At 47.5% G+C, this 20347-nt stretch overlaps 1 protein-coding gene across 2 annotated transcripts; it reads left to right on the plus strand.

The window, feature by feature from the left end:
* Positions 1-342: 342 nt before the first annotated feature.
* On the plus strand, positions 343-4152 carry LOC123443536 (CO(2)-response secreted protease-like). 2 transcript variants are annotated; one of them, XM_045119949.1, is made up of 10 exons: positions 343-520; positions 775-991; positions 1104-1256; positions 1341-1452; positions 1549-2107; positions 2170-2273; positions 2401-2643; positions 2790-2904; positions 3025-3238; positions 3397-4152. In XM_045119949.1, exons 1-10 carry the CDS (start codon positions 470-472, stop codon positions 3951-3953), a joined length of 2325 nt encoding a protein of 774 aa, XP_044975884.1. In that variant the 5' UTR covers positions 343-469; the 3' UTR covers positions 3954-4152. The 2 variants fall into 2 exon arrangements, with proteins under 2 accessions (XP_044975884.1, XP_044975883.1); XM_045119948.1 differs by having other exon boundaries at positions 347-556.
* The last annotated feature ends 16195 nt before the right edge of the window (positions 4153-20347 follow it).

Raw genomic sequence — 20347 nt, forward strand, 5'->3', positions numbered from 1 at the left:
AGTAAAGCTTGAGATATACGCATCGAAATCCTCCTTTACATCCGAGAGAATCACTGCAACAGTCATAGCGCATATATTCGACCCCCCAGTGCCAAGCAATCTCTTGAGAAGAAGAAAAGGAACAACAATCTGTGCAGCGCTTGGATATCATCTCAGACGGGCATGTGGTCGATGAGGCGACGACGACGAGAAAGCAGTTTCCATGAGAAGCTTCTATCTATATCTATCTATCTATATGTACTAGACTAGACCCAACAAGAAAAGAAAAGAAAAGAAAAGAAAAGAAGAGCGAGGTAAAGCAGCAGCACCAGAGAAAAGGAACATAACATAAAAGAAAGTTCAGATGAATCGGATTCCGATAAACAAACAAACCAAAGGAAGGAGGCCCAGCTACAAATTGGGCCGGCGCATGCTGCAGGCATCATATCGGTCACTCCATTTCTAGCAGGAGACCAGGAGTGAGGGACCAATGGCGAACCGCGCGCACTTGGTCATCCTCGTCCTCGCCTACCGCCTCCTGGTATCCCTCTCAGCTGAAGCACAGCACACCAAAGAGGTAGCTCTAGCAGTAGTAGATTTTTCTCTTCTTTTTTGAATAGAAGCAATAGTACTCCCTCTGTTAGCTCTTATATTTCTTTACGGAGGGAGTAGAATTCTTGCATGCGTGTGTCTCAAGTCTCAACCCTGAAATGCGATAACTCAAGTGGTAGGAAGGAGAGTTCATCGGAATGTTGCCATGCATGGTTTGTTTGACGGGCATCATCATCGTTTCAGTCGTATGTCGTCTACATGGGGAGTCCTTCCGTTTCCGGGGGAGGCGGCGAGGTGGAGGCGGTGCGTGCCGCCCACCTTGAGATGCTGTCGTCCGTCGTCGTGCGGAGCGACGAGCAGGAGCCACGGCCGTCCACGGTGTCGCTGACGCATAGCTACCACCACGCGTTCGAGGGCTTCGCCGCCGAGCTCACCGAGGAGGAGGCCGCCGCGCTGTCCGGTTCGGCCTCGCTTCCCATCCATTCGTTGCGGTTTTCGTTAGTTGTGATGATGGTCGTGAGTTGATGGGTTATTTTCTTCTTGTTTTGTTTGGTTGCTGCATGCACCACCAGAGCACGAGGGGGTGGTGTCTGTGTTCCGGGACCGCGCTCTGCAGCTGCACACCACCCGGTCGTGGGACTTCCTCGACACGCAGTCCGGGCTCCGCACCGATCGCCTCGGCCGCCGGGCCTCCGGCGATGTCATCATCGGCGTCATCGATACCGGTACGTGCGCGACTTATGACACCTTGTGAATTCTGATGCGCGCGCGCACCCAATCCTTTTTGATTTGGTGTCGTATGTCATCAGGTGTCTGGCCGGAGTCGCAGAGCTTCAACGACGCCGGGATGAGGGACGTGCCGGCGAGGTGGCGAGGCCTGTGCATGGAAGGCCCGGACTTCAAGAAGAGCAACTGCAACAAGTATGTAAAAACAAAATTAAGAGCACCTGCCATGTTGTGTACTGCATGACCCACCATCACGGATTAAATTCTGCGACCGTGTATTATGTGCCGCAGGAAGCTCATCGGGGCTCGGTACTACGGCATCCAACCCGGCTCGGCAGCGCCCACGTCGTCTAACGCCTCGCTTGGCGCGGTAACGGCCGCGATGACCGGCTCGCCGCGAGACACCGTTGGTCACGGCACGCACTGCGCATCGACGGCCGCGGGCGCGGTCGTGGCGGACGCGGACTACTACGGCCTGGCCCGCGGCGCTGCCAAGGGCGGCGCGCCCGCGAGCCGCGTGGCCACGTACAAGGTGTGCAGCATGGGCGGGTGCTCCAGCTCGGCATTGCTCAAGGCCATCGACGACGCGGTGAGCGACGGCGTGGACGTGATCTCCATCTCCATCGGCATGAGCTCCGCCTTCGCGTCCGACTTCCTCAGCGACCCCATCGCGCTCGGCGCGTTCCACGCGCACCAGAGGGGCGTCCTGGTGGTCTGCTCCGGCGGCAACGACGGTCCCAATCCCTACACGGTCGTCAACTCCGCGCCGTGGATCCTCACCGTCGCCGCTTCCAGCATCGACCGCACCTTCCAGTCCAGCATCGTCCTCGGCAACGGCAACGTTGTCAAGGTACCATTACCGTGCTTCTTGTTCTTGCAATCTGACGTCCTGACCATGAGGCTCCATGTCAGGGCGTCGCCATCAACTTCTCCAACCAAAGCCTCAGCGGAGACCGCTTTCCTCTTGTGTTCGGAGCACAAGCGGCAGGCCGATACACACCGGTGTCCGAGGCAAGGTACTTTTTTTTTTTGAAGTATCTTGGACCTTGAATGAAGATAGCTTAATTACGAGATTGCAGCGTCACGGGTGCAGAGTGCAGAGGGATGAATTTTGAGCGTGTCACGAATTGCATTGCATTGCAGCAACTGTTATCCGGGATCGCTGGACGTGCAGAAGGTATCCGGGAAGATTGTGGTGTGCGTGGGCACGAACTCGATGGTGTCGCGGCGGGTGAAGAAGCTTGTGGCGGAGGGGTCGGCGGCGAGTGGGCTTGTGTTGATCGACGACACGGAGAAGGACGTGCCGTTCGACGCCGGCAGCTTCGCCTTCTCCCAGGTGGGCGCCGACTTGGGCGCGCAGATCCTCGACTACATCAACTCCACCAAGTGAGTCACCCAACGAGAGTTTCTCCTTCCGTGTTAAGTAAAGTATATAGTGACCAGAAATTCTCGCAAAAAAAAGAAAAAAAAAAGAGTAGTGACCAGAAAGTAAGTCAAGTGAACGACGTACGATCGATGTTTCCCTGGTTCAGGAATCCGACAGCCGTGATCCTCCCGACCGAGGACGTTAAGCTGTTCAAGCCCGCGCCCATGGTGGCGTCCTTCTCAGCGCGCGGCCCTGGTGGTCTCACCGAATCCATCCTCAAGGTCAGTAGTAATATCAATGATCAGCATGGGTCTCCGGCGATGTCAGAAGAGAAAGATCCAATCTGGCATCTGTAGCTTGCATTCTGATATTTCGTTTTTTCTTTCTTTTTTGGGTGACAGCCTGATCTAATGGCGCCCGGGGTCAGCATCCTGGCCGCCGCGATGCCGTCCACAGACAAGGCGGACGTCCCCGCCGGCAAGAAGCCCTCGGCATTCGCCATCAAGTCCGGCACTTCCATGGCCTGTCCGCACGTCGCCGGCGCCGGCGCCTTCGTCAAGTCCGCCCACCCGGGCTGGTCTCCCTCCATGATCAGATCAGCTCTCATGACCACAGGTATACATATAATACTACATACGTTTACGTGCCCCTTCAATCAGCCTCCGGACAAATTTTATTTTTTTGGACGGGTCAGCCTGCCTCCTGAGACAAGTTATAGTTAAAGCAAAGCAGATCGGCATTTTTCTAACCAAAACGATCGTGGCTGCACGCAGCGACGACGAGAAACAACCTCGGGCAGCCGGTTGCGAGCAACACCGGCGCGGTGGCGACCGGGCACGACATGGGCGCCGGCGAGATGAGCCCGCTGCGGGCGCTCAGCCCGGGCCTGGTGTTCGACACCACCGCCAAGGACTACCTCAACTTCCTCTGCTACTACGGCTACAAGGACAAGCTCGTTCGCATGGTCTCCGGCGACGCCGGGTTCGCCTGCCCGCGTGGCGCGCCCTCGCCAGATCTCATCGCCACGGCCATCAACTACCCGTCCATCTCCGTGCCGAGGCTCGCAGTTGGGAAGGCGGTCACCGTGTCGCGCACCGCCATGAACGTCGGCCCCTCGAACGCCACGTACACGGCGACCGTTGAGGCGCCGGCGGGCCTGTCTTTGAAGGTGCTGCCCGAGCGGCTGGTGTTCTCGAGGCGCTGGACGACAGCGGCGTACGAGGTGAGTTTTGCGAGCGCCGGGGCCAGCAAGGGGTACGCTTACGGCGCCGTCACCTGGTCAGATGGCGCGCACTCGGTCCGGACGCCTTTCGCGGTTAATGTCGTGTAATTGTGTTTTTTGTTTTTTGCCGGGATATTAGGCCTTCCGTAATGCATTGTCTCTTAGCGCGGTATCCTAGGTAGTATACGATCGTTAGATACAACCATCCTAATGTATTGTATGTTAAGTGTCGTATCTTAGTAAGCATGTATTTAATGATTTTGGCCTCATACTAATATGTGATTGGTCTAACAAGTTGTTTTGCCTATGATACCGTGCAAGAGCCGTATCCTAAATAAAATACAACAACCTCCTCTTTCCTCAATAAATATAGTGTCACGTCAGCATTTTGCCTATGATATTGTGCCAAGATACTACCATTACGGAAGGCCTTATGTTTGCCTCTTCGTTTTCGTTCCTAATGCAACTTTTTCAGGGTACTAAAATTCTTGCCTTGTGTTCGACATAAATTGTCTGTTTCGTAACTATTTTTTTTCGAGTTCTGTTTTGTAACTAGTCTTAACCTAAATTGTACCTGGAGATGGAGCCACCAATTCACCTTTATTTGGTTTGTTCTCCTATATAAACACCCCCCCTATCTGAGTTTAGCATGTGTTCTAGATCTTCAGTTGACCAATAATACATAAATATATAACATTGCAAATTACCTGAATGCTCACTCGTCCAACTGCACGATTCTGTTGTCGCGATCGTCGCTTGATCCCACCTAGAGCGTTAGGTGCGACCTGGTTACGGTGCTAGAAACCAGTCATTCTCTTCGTGGGTGAGCGCACGAATCCAAATAGTCGGACCCATAAGTGAGCCTGTGGTGTCGACGTTGCTGGTGGTCCCCATGGCAAAACGTTGTTGGCCATGGATGCATGCAATTTCACAATCTTCGCTCCCTCTTCTCATTTCTCTCACGAAACCAAAGGTGGGCGGGGCAGGCGAAGGCTGGCAGTGTTGCGGAACCCATTGCTCTTCGCCTAACACAGTTATGAAGCAACATCGTATCCCTTCCATACTCTATCTCGCCTCTTTCCCATAGCATTTCTTTATGGTTTTGAACTCGAGATTTTTGAGGGAGGCATGACGCGGTGGGAGTGCGGAAGACTATTTAATGGAGCAGATGGGGAGGGGGTGAATGAGTTAAGTTTAAAAAATTCTTTGAAGAACCGTGAACTAAAGAGAAGAGAACTTGGACCAGACAGAAAAAGGTAAGCAAAGCATGCAACCAAAGTCTTTAGGACACTGCAAAGCATGCAAGTGACAAAATGAAACAAGTAAACTTGACTGCCACAAGATGGATACATTTCATCACAAGAGACACTAAAGTCAATAAAGCATAAGTAAATATAGCGTAATAGCAAAGTCTTCAGAAAGGGGAGGGATCAAGTTCTTCCAAACATGCAAGATACTCAAAGTAAATAGACGTGAAGAATATGGAACTAGGGGCTCGGTGAAGACAATTGATTTGTTGCACAAGTTCAAATTGTTGTGAAAATGCTATGTTTGGTTGGAGGGGCTGAGATTTAACTCAGAAAACCAAGTTTTCACCCCCATTCTTATTGAGCTAAAATCACTTAAACCTCTTCCAAACACTCGGAGTAGATCTTCAAGGTAGATTTCCAAACCCTCGCATATTGTTCTTTGGCCGTTGTAGGATCATTTGTGTTATTCACAAAATTTGGGTACAAAATATATTATGTTAAATATGCTCTTCATAAACTCTTGCTTCACACAATGTTACAACTTTTTTATTCGTCTTGCAATAGATATTGCCACCTCAAGTTAGTCCTGAATTGATGGCACATTCTGATTCAATCGTACTAGCTATTGGCCAAAACAAGAAAACGATGCCAAACTACTTCATTTACCCTAGAAATCAAACCATTCACATTAATAGGTGGGAGTCTGTGATGAAAATACGCTCAAATTTTAAAATGGATTCAATGTTATGCCCCACTCTATGAAGGCACCAAATGGCTTTTCCTGTTCATTGGCGACATTTTGTCATGTAGTTGCTAGGCAATGTTTTCCTCATATCCTCGTTGTTATGTATTGTATGTTAAATACGTCTCAAGTATATGTGAATGTGAAGGTTGTTAATTACTTCTTTTAAAGTATTACATTAATTAGACGCCCTTCTCTGAAATAGTTTTAACTATGTGCTACGATATTGTAAGGACGCAAGTCATGTCTTATGAAGATGCCCATACTCCTCAACTCTTACAAATTGAAATAAGGAGTGCGTCCATTTTATGTGAGGATTTTGATAGTTATTTTGTGCGTACATGGTAAGCTTTGTGAGATTTAACCCCGTCCGCACATCTCATTTTGTTGGTATTCTACAGGTAACACCTTTTGGAGAAAATAATATATCATGGAAGGAATTCTAGGAAATGGCAGTGAAAGCACATGTTTAATGTGATGATGACCTACCATAAAATAATGGAGCAATGCATCCAATGTAGGAATCATCGCGACACCTCCATAACAGAAGACAACGCACCATATGAGCGCGTCGACTCGTATGAGCGGTCGTATGACACGCGAGCGCCACCGCCCCACTACTTCCAACCCATGAAATAAAATCGTGGATCGAACGCCCGCACACACTAGAAACTCGTCCATAAGGCAGAACCCTAGTCTCCGGAGATCATATGGAGGAGCGTTTGGCAATGAGGAGATCGCCATCTTCATCACGAAGCACGAGAGGGATACCACATCATCACCAATGTCATCATCAGCATCATCATCATCATCATCATCAACAACATCCATCTCATTGTAAACTCAGGAACCCTAGTGGATCATCTTGTGTGTTACTTGTGTGATTCATTCATGTTCACCATCACTACCTTCATGATGTTTGTTGTCTCCATGTGTGAGTAATGTTGGAAATACGCCCTAGAGGAAATAGTGAATTGGTTATTATCACATTTCCTTGTTCATGATAAACATTAATTATCCATGATAGAATTATATTGACCGGAAACTTAGATACATGTGTGAAAACATAAACAACACCATGTTCCTAGTGAGCCTCTACTAGACTAGCTCGTTGACCAAAGATAATTAATGTTTCCTAACCATAGACATGAGTTGTCATTTGATAATGGGATCACATCATTAGGAGAATGATGCGATGGATGATACGTCCATTTTGCATCATGCTTTTATATCAATATTTATTGCATTATGGGCTATTATTACACATTATGGTACAATACTTATACCTTTTCTCTCTTATTTTACAGGATTTACATGAAGAGGGAGAATGCCGACAACTGGAATTCTGGACTTCAAAAGGAGCAAATCTAAGAGACCTATTCTGCACAGCTCCAAAAGTCCTGAAAAGTTACGGAGAACAGTTTTGGAATTTATAAAAAATAATGGGCGAAAGAAATACCGGAGGAGACCTACGAGGTGGCCACAAGCCCAGGGGCGTGACCTACCCCCCTCGCCGCGCCCTACAGGCTTGTGGGCCCCCTGGCAGGCCTCCGGTCCCCATCTTCTCCTATATGAAGGGTTTTGACATGGAAAATCATATCATACCTTTCGGGACACGACACCTCCGTCTTGAGGTGGAACTTCGACACAACCAATCTAGAGCTCCGGTGGAGCGATTCCGCCGAGGAAATTTCCCTCCCGGAGGGGGAAATCAAAGCCATTATCATCACCAACGATCCTCTCATCGAGAGGGGGTCAATCTCCATCAACATCTTCATCATCACCATCTCCTATCCAAAGCCTAGTTCATCTCTTGCATCCGATCTTTGTCTCAAAACCTCAGATTGGTGCCTGTGGGTTGCTAGTAGTGTTGATTACTCCTTGTAGTTGATGCTAGTTGGTTTATTTGGTGGAAGATTATATGTTCAGATACTAATGATTATTAATACTCCTCTGATCATGAATATGAATATGCTTTGTGAGTAGTTACGTTTGTTCCTGAGGACCTGGGATAAGTCTTGTTATAAGAGTAATCATGTGAATTTGGTATTCGTTCGATATTTTGATAAAATGTATGTTGTCTCTCCTGTAGTGGTGTCATGTGAACCTCGACTACATGACACTTCACCATTATTTCAGGCTAGGGGAAGGCATTGGGAAGTAATAAGTATATGATGGGTTGCTAGAGTGATAGAAGCTTAAACCATAGTTTATGCGTTGCTTCGTAAGGCGTTGTTTTGGTTCCATATGTTTAATGCTATGGTTAGATTTATCTTAATTCCTATTTCGCACTTGCGGATGCTTGCGAGAGAGATTAATCATAAGAGGGAGGTTTGTCCAAGTAAGGGCAGCACCTAAGCGCCTGTCCACCCACATATCAAATTATCAAAGTAATGAACGCGAATCATATGAGCATGATGAAAACTAGCTTGACACAAATTCCCATGTGTCCCCGGGAGCGCTTTTCTTTATATAAGAGTTTCTCTAGGCTTGTCCTTTGCTACAAAAAGGATTGGGCCACCTTGCTGCATCTTAATAACAATTGTTACTTGTTACCCGTTATAAATTACCTTATCACAAAACTATCTGTTACCGATAATTTCAGTGCTTGGAGAGAATACCTTACTGAAAACCGCTTGTCATTTCCTTCTGTTCCTCGTTGGGTTCGACACTGTTACTTATTGAAAGGACTACGATAGATCCCCTACACTTGTGGGCCATCAAGAATTATTTATGGCGCCGTTGCCGGCGAGTGAAGCGCCTTTGGTAAGTGGAACTTGGTAAGGAGAAATTTATATACTGTGCTGAAATACTATCACTTGTCACTATGGAAAATAATCCTTTGAGGAGCTTGTTCGGTGTATCTTCACCACGACCGCAAGCACAAAGAGATGCTCCTCAACCTTCTGCACCTACTGAAAATATTTATTATGAAATTCCTTCGGGTATGATAGAAAAACTGCTAGCTAATCCTTATGGAGGAGATGGAACACTACATGTCGTCGTTTTCTCACAATGGGTACCCCGTCACGACATATGCCATTGAATGGCTTAAAGTGGTGAGATCAAGGATGCCGTGGAGATCCAGGATGGGATAGGCTAATAGCACGCGGTGGCTTACCCAGGTTCGGGGCTCTCCGGAGAGATAATACCCCTACTCCTGCATGTCTTTATATGAGGTGTATCTGCAGTACAGAGTTGCTCCTGGAGCTGTATTGGAGAGGAGAGCCATGAGCTTCTGGCTCATAGATGAGTGTGTGTGAGATGGGAGAGAGTGAGGCCATGCCATACATGGTGGGCATGAGACCCCTTATATGGCATGAGTGTGGGTGGCTTGGCATGTAAGCTACAGTGGGTAGCTTACATGTCAAGCAGCTTGGGATGTAAGCTATGCTGAGTAGTTTACATGCCTAGCTGAACATAGCTTAAGAGCTAGGCTATGCTTGTCCCCTGGGTCACTTTATAAACTAGCACCCAGGGGACAAGTTACACTTTAGATGAAGCTGCGTGACATCGGCCGTCTCGACCGCGCGTGTCCGAGGACGCCGTAGTTGACTCTCGGCAGCCGGCTGGCTGGCGCAGCTGGCTGGTCGGAGCAGTCGACCATGGGTGGGAATCGGAGCAGCCGGCCCGGCCGGGCAGGCACCCCATCCGACTCACCATCTTTGGGGTACCCGGGGGTCATCCCCCTGACATTTTTCTCACAGCGGGTACCCCGTCACGACAGATGCCATGGGATGGCTTAAAGTGGTGAGAGCAAGGCTGCCGTGGAGATCTGGGACGGGATAGGGTAATAGAACACGGTGGTTTACCCAGGTTTGGGGCTCTCCGGAGAGATAATACCCCCTACTCTTGCATGTCTGTATATGAGGTGTATCTGTAGTGCAGAGTTGCTCCTGGAGCTGTATTGGAGAGGAGAGCCATGAGCTTCTGCCTCATACATGAGTGTGTGTGGGATGGGAGAGAGTGAGGCCATGCCATACATGATGGGCATGAGACCCCTTATATGGCATGAGTGTTGGTGGCTTGGCATGTAAGCTACAGTGGGTAGCTTACATGTCAAGTAGCTTGGGAGAGAGGAGAGCTAGGCTATGCTTGTCCCCTCGGGCACATTATAAACCAACACCCAGGGGACAAGTTACATTGTAGATGAAGCTGCGTGACGTCGGCCGTCTCGACCGCGCGTGTCCGATGGGATGTCGTAGTTGACTCCGGGCAACCGACTGGTTAGAGCAATCGACTGTGGGTGGGAATTGGAGCAGCCGGCCCGGCCGGGTAGGCATCCCGTCCGACTCACCGTCTTTGGGGTAACCGGGGTCATCCCCCCGACAGTAGCCTCCGAACCTCCGGGCGACTCAAAGAGCCGGATGAAGGATTTTCGCGGTCGTTGTTGTTGCAGAAGTTGTCGATGATGGTCGATTGCAGGCCAGGGACGACACGACTTGCTTCCACTTGGGGGGGGGGGGGGCGCCAGCGCACTGATACGTCTCCAACGTATCTATAATTTTTGATAGTTCCATGCTATTATATCTTTTCTGGGACTAACTTATTAACTCAGTGCCAAGTGCCAGTTCCTGTTTTTTCCGTGTTTTTGACCATTTTCAGAGGAGGATTTTAAACGGTGTCCAAACGGAATAAAACGTCCGAAAAGATTTTTTCCGGAACAGAAGATACACGTCAGACTTCAGAACCAAGGCAGGGGCCAGCAGGGGACCCCACAAGCCCCCTAGCAGGCTTGTGGGCCCCCTGTGGCATGTCTGCCCTACCTCTTCCGCCTATAAATTTAGAAAAATTCCAAAACTACGCGAGAGATTCACGAAAATACTTTTCCGCCGCCGCAAGCTTCTGTCTCCGCAAGATCCCATCTGGGGCACGTTCTTGTGCCCTGCCGGACGGGGGATTCAGATATGGAGGGCTTCTTCATCAACACCATGACCTCTCCGATGATGCGTGAGTAGTTCACCATATCCTTCGGGTACATAGCTAGTAGCTAGATGGCTTCTTCTATCTCTTGGATCTTCAATACAAAGTTCTCCATGATCTTCATGATATTTATCCGATGTAATCTTCTTTTGCGGTGTGCTTGTCGAGATCCGATGAATTGTGGATTTATGATGAGATTATCTTTGAATCTTATTTGAGTTTCTTCTTATCTCTTATATGCATGATTTCATATCCTTGTAATTCTCTTCGAGTTGTGGGTTTTGTTTGGCCAACTTGATCTATGATTCTTGCAATGGGATAAGTGCTTAGTTTTGGGTTCATACCGTGCGGTGACCTTACCCAGTGATAGAAGGGGTAGCGAGGCACGCATCACGTTGTTGCCATCAAGGGTAAAAAGATGGGGTTTTCATCATTGGTTTGAGTTTATCCCTCTACATCATGTCATCTTGCTTAAAGCGTTACTCTGTTTGTCATGAACTCAATACACTAGATGCATGCTGGATAGCGGTCGATGTGTGGGGTAATACTAGTAGATGCAGAAAGTATCGGTCTACTTGTCTCGGACGTGATGCCTATATGTGTGATCATTGCCTTAGATATCGTCATGACTTTGCGCGGTTCTATCAATTGCTCGACAGTAATTTGTGCACCCACCCTAATATTTGCTATTTTGAGAGCAGCCTCTAGTGAACACTATGGCCCCCGGGTCTACTTCACACCATATTTTCAGCCTTAGTCTTTTACTTCGTTGCACTTTACGCATTCAGATCTCACTTTGCAATCAATCTTGAAGGGATTGACAACCCCATTATAGCGTTGGGTGCAAGCTCTTTTGTGTTTGCGCAGGTACTCTGGACTTGACGCGATTGTCCTACTGGATTGATACCTTGGTTCTCAAACTGAGGGAAATACTTACTGCTCCTGTGCTGCATCACCCTTTCCTCTTCAAGGGAAAAACCAACACAAGCTCAAGAGGCAGCAAAAGGATTTCTGGCGCCGTTGCCGGGGAGGAGGATCAACTCAAGAATAGTCTCCCGTCAACGTGCCAATTTCTCGCGCCGTTGCCGGGGAGGATCAAGTCAAGAACTCATCCAAGTAAGTGTCGCAAACTCATCTTTTGCATTTACTTTTTTGCCTCTCGTTTTCCTCTCCCCCACTTCTGAAAAACAAAAATTTACAAAAATATTTGCGTTTTTTGTTTTCCTTTTTCGTTCGCCCTTTTCTCTCACTTGCTTTTTATTCGCTTGTGTGCTTGCTTGCTTGCTGAAGTCACCATGACTGAAAACACCAAACTTTGTAACTTCTCGAATACTAATAATAATGACTTTATTAGTACTTCGATTGCTCCCGCCACTAGTGCGGAATCATACAAAATCAATGCTGCTTTGCTCAATCTTGTTATGAAAGAGCAATTCTCCGACCTTCCTAGTGAAGGCCGCATCCCATCTTAATACCTTCATTGAGCTTTGCGATATGCAAAATAAGAAAGATGTGGATAATGATGTGATTAAATTGAAGCTTTTTCCGTTCTCGTTGCGAGATCGAGCAAAAACTTGGTTTTCGTCTTTGCCCAAAAATAGTATTGATTCCTGGAACAAGTGCAAAGATGCTTATATATCCAAGTATTTTCCGCCGGCTAAGATTACCTCTCTCTGTAATGATATCATGAATTTTAAGCAACTTGATCATGAACATGTTGCACAATCTTGGGAGAGAATAGAATTGATGATTAGAAATTGCCCTGCTCATGGCTTGTGTCTTTGGATGATTATACAAATCTTTTACGCTAGCTTGAATTTCGCTTCTAGAAATATCTTGGACTCCGCCTCAGGTGGAATGTTCATGGAAATCACGTTAGGAGAAGCCACAAAACTCCTAGACAATATCATGAAGAACTACTCTCAGTGGCACACTGAAAGGTCACCTACTAGTAAAAAGGCTATAGAACAAACTAACTCGTTAAGTGCTAAGATGGATGCGTTAATGAATTTGGTTGCTAGTAGAAGTGCTCCTATAGATCCTAATGACATGCCCTTGTCTTCCTTGATTGAGAGAAGCAACGCTAGCTTGGACGTTAATTTTGTTGGTAGGAATAATTTTGGCAACAACAATGCTTTTAGAGGAAACTATGTTCCTAGGCCTAGTAACCCCTCTAATAACTTTGGCAACTCCTACAACAATACTCATGGAAATTACAATAGATTACCCTCTAATCTAGAGAGTAATATCAAAGAGTTTATCAACTCACAAAAGATTTTCAATGCGTCCATAGAGGAAAAACTACTCAAAATTGACGATTTGGCTAGGAGCGTTGATAGAATGTCTAGTGATATTGATGCTTTGAAAGTTAGATGTGCTCCTCCCAAGATCAATATGGATGAAACTTTGAAAGCTAACCGTGTTTCCATGAGTGAGAGCAAAGAAAGAACCGCCCAAATTCGTGCTAGACATGAATGGCTTAAAAAGGCGTGTTCTCGTGATGAGAATCACAAAGATCTTAAAGTGCTTGGTGTGAGTCCCATTGAATATTTGTTTTCTAGTGTCAAACCTAATGATGATGGGGCTGGATATGAATCCACTTTGGTTGAAAAACGCTCCAATTATTCGGAGTCCATCTATCTTTATGCTAAAAGCATTGAAAGTGGAGTACAAGATATTAAAACCTTGAGTAGTAATGAAATTAATACTTTGGATTTCAAGGAATTCAATTATGATAGTTGCTCCATGATTGAATGCATTTCCTTGATGCAATCCATGCTAAACTCTCCACACGCTTATAGCCAAAACAAAGCCTTTACCGATCATATCGTCGAAGCTATGATAAAATTTCTTGAAGAGAAACTTGAATTGGAGGTTTATATCCGTAGAAAGCTTCAGGATGAGTGGGAAGCTACTATCAAAATCAAAATCAAAAACTATGAATGCAATGCTTTGTTGATTTGGGTGCTAGTGTTTCCGCGATTCCAAAGTCTTTATGTGATGTTCTAGGTTTTAATGAGATTGAGGAGTGTTCTCTTAATTTGCATCTTGCGGATTCTACTGTCAAGAAACCCATGGGAAGGATCAATGATGTTCTTATTATTGCAAATAGGAACTATGTACCCGTGGATTTCATTGTGCTTGACATTGATTGCAATCCTACATGCCCTATCATTCTTGGTAGACCTTTCCTAAGGACTATCGGTGCTATCATCGATATGAAGGAAGGGAATATTAGATTTCAATTTCCTTTAAATAAGGGCATGGAGCATTTTCCTAGAAATAAAATAATATTGCCTTATGAATCTATGATGAGGGCTACTTATGGTTTGAGCACCAAAGACGACAATACGTGATTCTATCGCTTTATGCCTAGCTAAGGGCGTTAAACAATAGCGTTGGGAGGCAACCCAATGAATTTATCTTTTCCTTTCTGTTTTGTTGCGTCCACACCATCATAATTCTGTTATGATAGTGTCTTTTGTGTTTCTTTTTGTGTTTGAGCCAAGCAAAACCTTTATGACTAGTCTTGGTGATGGTTGTTTGATCCTGCTGGAAAAAGACAGAAACTTTTCGCTCACGAGATTATTTTTCATTTTTATTCAGAAACAGATCTTGAGCTGATTCTTTTTGCTGCTAGTTTATATGCCTTTTTCCGAGGCAGTCATAAGTTTTCAGAATTTGTGAGGTAACATAAGTATACAGATTGCTACAGACTGGTTTGTTTTTGACAGATTCTGTTTTTGTTGAGTTGGTTGCTTGTTTTGATGAAACTATGGATAGTATCGGGGGGTACTAGCCGCGGAAAAGTTAGAATACAGTAATCTAACACCAATATAAATAGAAATCAAGATTGCTACAGTACCTAAAGAGGTGGTAGTTTGTTTTCTTGTGCTAATGATATCACGAGTTTCTGTTTAAGTTTTGTGATGTGAAGTTTTCAAGTTTTGGGTGATGTTCTCATGGACAAAGGGATAAAGAGTGGAAAAATCTCAAGCTTGGGGATGCCCAAGGCATCCCAAGCCAAATTCAAGGACACCAAAAAGCCTAAGCTTGGGGATGCCGCAGGAAGGCATCCCCTCTTTCGTCTTCAATCCATCGGTAACATTACTTGGAGCTATATTTTTATTCACCACATGATATGTGTTTTTCTTGGAGCGTCTTGTATCGTAGGAGTCTTTTATTTTTGTTGTGTCACAATCATCCTTGCTTCACACCTTTTGAGAGAGACATGCACTCATCGTGAATTTGCTAGAATGCTCATTGTGCTTCACTTATATCTTTTGCGCTAGATAATTTTGATCTATGTGCTTCACTTAGATCGTTTAGAGCACGGCTGTGCGTGACTTGGTAGTTGGTTTGTGCTATGAAAGTAGTCCCAAAGGTGATAGGTACCCAAGGAGGATATAAAAACTTCCATCTTCATGTGCATTGAGTAGAAAGAGAAGTTTGATTCCTCTTAATTAGTTTTGAGACGTGGATTTGGTAATATTAAGAGTTATGTTAGTAGGGTGTTGTGAATCTAGAAATACTTGTGTTGAAGTTAGTGATTCCCATAACATGCACGTATGGTGAACCGCTATGTTAGGAAGTCGGAGCATGATTGATCTATTGATTGTCATTCTGTGTGTTGCAGTCGGGATCGTGCGATGGTTTACACCTACCAACCCTTCCCCTAGGAGTATGCGTTTAGCACTTTGTTTCAATTACTAATAAAATCTTTCGCAACAAGTATGTGAGTTCTTCATGACTAATGTCAGTCCATGGTATAGATGCACTTTCACCTTCCACCATTGCTAGCCTCTCTAGTACCGCGCAATTTTCGCCGGTGCAGAAACCCACCATATGCCTTCCTCAAAACAGCCACCATACCTACCTACTATGGCATGTTCATAGCCATTCCGAGATATATTGCCATGAAACTCCCACCGTTCCGTCTCATGAATTGTGTCGTGACTCTCATATTGACATTGCATGATCGTAAGACAGCTAGCGAGAGGTTTCAACGTCATACGCCAAGCTAGATCGTTGCACATCCCGGTACACTGCCGGAGGCATTTCCTATAGAGTCATCATCGTTTTAAGGTTTGAGCTGTGAGTAAACAAAAGTGTGATGATCATCATTATTAGAGAATTGTCCCATGTGAGGAAATAAAAAAAGAGGCCAAAGAGCCCAGATAAAAAAAGAGAAGAGAGAAAAAAGAGGCCAAAGAACCCAAATAAAAAAAAGAGAGAAAAAGAGAGAAGGGACAATGCTACTATCTTTTTCCACACTTGTGCTTCATAATAGCACCATGTTCTTCATGATTGAGAGCTTCTTGCTTTGTCACCACCATATACTAGTGGGAATCTTTATTATATAACTTGGCTTGTATATTCCAAGGATGGGCTTCCTCAAATTGCCCTAGGTCTTCGTTAGTAAGCAAGTTGGATGCACACCCACTAGTTCTCCTTTTGAGATTTCACATACTATAGCTCTAGTGCATCCTTTGTATGACAATCCCTACTCATTCACATTGATATCTATTAATGGGCATCTCCATAACCCTTTGATACACCAACTCAATGTGACCATCTCCTCCTTTTTGTCTCACAACCACCACCACACTCTATTCCACCTATAGTGCTATATCCATGGCTCACGCTCATGTATTGCGTGATAGTTGTAAAAGGTTTGAGAAAGTAAGAGTGCAAAAACAATTACTTGGCTAATACCGGGGTTGTGCATGATTTAAATTAGTTGTGTGGGAATGATGCAGCATAGCCAGACTATATGATTTTGTAGGGATAACTTTCTTTGGCCTTGTTATTTCGAAAGTTCATGATTACCTTGCTGGTTTGCTTGAAGTATTATTTTTTTCATGTCAATATCAAACTATTGTTTTGAATCTTACGGATCTGAACATTCATGTCACATGAAAGAAGTTACAAAGGACAACTATGCTAGGTAGCATTCCACATCAAAAATTCAGTCTTTATCACTTCCCTACTTGAGGACGAGCAGGAGTTAAGCTTGGGGATGCTTGATACGTCTCCAACGTATCTATAATTTTTGATAGTTCCATGCTATTATCTTGTCAAACTTTGGATGTTTTGTATGCCTTTTATATCTTTTCTGGGACTAACTTATTAACTCAGTGCCAAGTGCTATTTCCTGTTTTTTCCGTGTTTTTGACCCTTTTTAGAGGAGGATTTTAAACGGTGTCCAAACGGAATAAAACTTCCGACAAGATTTTTTCCGGAACAGAAGATATGCGTTAGACTTGAGAACCAAGGCAGGGCCAGCAGGGGACCCCACAAGCCCCCTAGGCGTGGCTAGGGGGGGTGCCTAGCAGGCTTGTGGGCCCTCTCTGGCACGTCTGGTCTACCTCTTCCGCATATAAATTCAGAAAAATTCCAAAACCACGCGAGAGATCCACGAAAATACTTTTCCGCCGCCGCAAGCTTCTGTCTCCGCAAGATCCCTTCTGGGGCACGTTCTGGTGCCCTGCCGAAGGGGGGATTCGGATACGGAGGGCTTCTTCATCAACACCATGACCTCTCCGATGATGCGTGAGTAGTTCACCATAGACCTTTAGGTCCATAGCTAGTAGCTAGATGGCTTCTTCTCTCTCTTGGATCTTCAATACAAAGTTCTCCATGATCTTCATGGAGATCTATCCGATGTAATCTTCTTTTACGGTGTGTTTTATCGAGACCCGATGAATTGTGGATTTATGATCAGATTATCTATGAATCTTATTTGAGTTTCTTCTGATCTCTTATATGCATGATTTCATATCCTTGTAATTTTCTTCGAGTTGTGGGTTTTGTTTGGCCAACTTGATCTATGATTCTTTCAATGGGAGAAGTTCTTGGTTTTGGGTTCATACCGTGCGGTGACCTCACCCAGTGACAGAAGGGGTGGCGAGGCACGCATCGTGTTATTGCCATCAAGGGGAAAAAGATGGGGTTTTCATCATTGGTTTGAGTTTATCCCTCTACATCATGTCATCTTGCTTAAAGCGTTACTCTGTTTGTCATGAAATCAATACACTAGATGCATGCTGGATAGCGGTCGATGTGTGGAGTAACAGTAGTAGATGCAGAAAGTATCAGTCTACTTGTCTCGGACGTGATGCCTATTTGTATGATCATTGCTTTAGATATCGTCATGACTTTGCGCGGTTCTATCAATTGCTCCACAGTAATTTGTTCACCCACCGTAATATTTGCTATTTTGAGAGAAGCCTCTAGTGAACACTATGGCCCCCGGGTCTACTTCACACCATATTTTCAGCCTTACTCCTTTACTTCGTTGCACTTTCTGCCTTTAGATCTCACTTTGCAGTCAATCTTGAAGGGATTGACAACCCCTTTATAGCATTGGGTGCAAGCTCTTTTGTGTTTGCGCAGGTACTATGGACTTGACGTGATTCTCCTACTGGATTGATACCTTGGTTCTCAAACTGAGGGAAATACTTACTGCTCCTGTGCTGCATCACCCTTTCCTCTTCAAGGGAAAAACGAACGCAAGCTCAAGAGGCAGCATGCACCCGCTGGGTGTAGCCTACGAGCCTTCGGGCGACTTGAAGAGTCGGGCAAAGGGTCTTTCTATTGCTGAAGCAGATGATGGCGTCGAGGATGTCGGGCGTGGACGCGGGGTCCGCCGACTCATGGGCACATGGCCCTGCCGGGCGCGCGCGCAGGTTCCACCGGCTGGTGGGCGCGAAGCCCTGTCGGGCACGGACGCGGGGTCCGCCGACTGGTGGGCGCGGGACCCTGCCGAAAACAGAAGCGGGGTCTGACGGCTGGTGGGCGTGGGCCCCTGCTGAGCACGGACACGGGGTCCGTCGGCTGGTGGTTTCCAGCGGGGGCGCGCAAGCGCACCCACTCAGTGTAGCCTCCAAGCCTCCGGGCGACTCAGAGAGTCGTGCAGAGGCTTCTTGCTATTGTTGTAGCATAAGTTGCCGATGTCGGCTGGCTACGGGCCGTAGCCGCCACGGCTCTAGCCGGTGAGGCTCCAATAGGACGAGAGTAGCCAGTAGCCGGAAGCCGGCCGGGCTCCAGCCAGTCGGGTGATGGGGGGTTCCCGCGAAGAAGATCGTGCAAAACACACGGTTAGTCGATGCAGATATGTCAAATATTTGGTTTTGGGAGTGCTAGTTTATGCAGAGGGTGCCGACTCGGTTTTGTCCGAGCCCCCTTTAGTCTTTTTCATGTTCTCTCCGCTCTTTGGCTTTTTCTCTTGCTAGTCGGAAAGCCGGGAGCCGGTTTGTAGCTGAGGCGAAGAGTGGGCCGTGGAATGGAGCGTACAATACTCGGACTGTCCCTGTAGACTTGACCGAGCAGATACTCACAAATTAAATGACCGTGTCACCCAAGCTGTTTTCTCCCTGGACGTTTTTCGCGTGTGGTGAGCTCCAGATTTTGCTCTCGCTAGCCTGACAGCCGCGGTGCAGTCTGTAGCCGAGAAAAAGAGCGGGCCTTCGATACCATATATGTTGCTAAGCTGTCCCGTGGGAACGAACGTATCGGGCCAAGCGGCCAACCCCGGGCCGAGACTAGCTAGCGTTGGGGTGAACAGTAAAGTAGCTGAAACAAATATGGGGATGGCCCCGAGGGTCGCTCGGGGTATCCTTTTTTGTGTGTGGTGTAGCAATACACAGATGAAGATGTCACATTGCTTTTTTGGAGTTGGCGAGGCGGTTGTAGAAGCGGTTGTTGTCGATGACGACTGGCGCGACATTCTGCCAGCGGAGCACGCCGGTGCACCCGCTGGGTGTAGACGCCTAGTCTCTGGCAGTCGGCGGGTATGCTAGCCAACTAGAGTCTGCCTAGTGTCGAAGTAGACGGGCGACCGGAGTCGGCCGGGTGTCGAAGTAGATGGGCGACCGGAGTCGGCCCAGTGTCGAAGTAGACGGGCAACCGGGGTCGGCCCGATGTCGAATTAGATGAGCGACCCAGGCCTTTTTTTTAACCGCCCCCACCTCACCTGCTTTCTTTATTCCCCAGCCGGCCGCACGGAGGCCACAAGAGCAACGCGGGGAATGGACGACACGCAGAGGGGATCCGGCCGAGACGACAGGTGGCTGATTCGGAGGCGGGGTCGAGCCGGCGCACGGGCGCGCGGCCAGGCCGAAGCAGGTGCGCAAAGGGAGAGGCATTGAGGCGACGCAAAGGCCCGAGCATGCAGCCGGCAGGCGGCGAGCGGTGCAGGATGTGGGAGCGGGTGGAGCCAGCGCGCGGGCGTGCCCGAGCGGCACACGAGTCGTTCGGCGGCGGGCCGGCCGCGCCGCGCAGGCGCGGGGGTGGAGCCAACAAGCGGAGGCCGGTGGAGCACGGCAGCCGGCGTGGGAATGGGAGGCCGCGAGGCAGTGTAGAGGCCCGAGCGCGGAAAGGGTGAGGCGGTGGCCGGCTGGTGCGCCTAGCCGGCGGACGTGACACGCGTGGCTGGCTAGCGGAGGCGGCGCGGCTGGTGCGGTGGGAGTGGCTAGGCCACACGCGAGCGTAGGTGTAGGGCGGAGCAGCAGACAATTCAGGGAAGGCATGCACGGGAACGACGCATTGGGAGCGCGGGGGCCGGAGCCGCGTGGAGCTCGGAGCTT

The sequence above is a fragment of the Hordeum vulgare genome, chromosome 3H (assembly GCF_904849725.1).
Source record: "Hordeum vulgare subsp. vulgare chromosome 3H, MorexV3_pseudomolecules_assembly, whole genome shotgun sequence".
NCBI lineage: Eukaryota > Viridiplantae > Streptophyta > Magnoliopsida > Poales > Poaceae > Hordeum > Hordeum vulgare.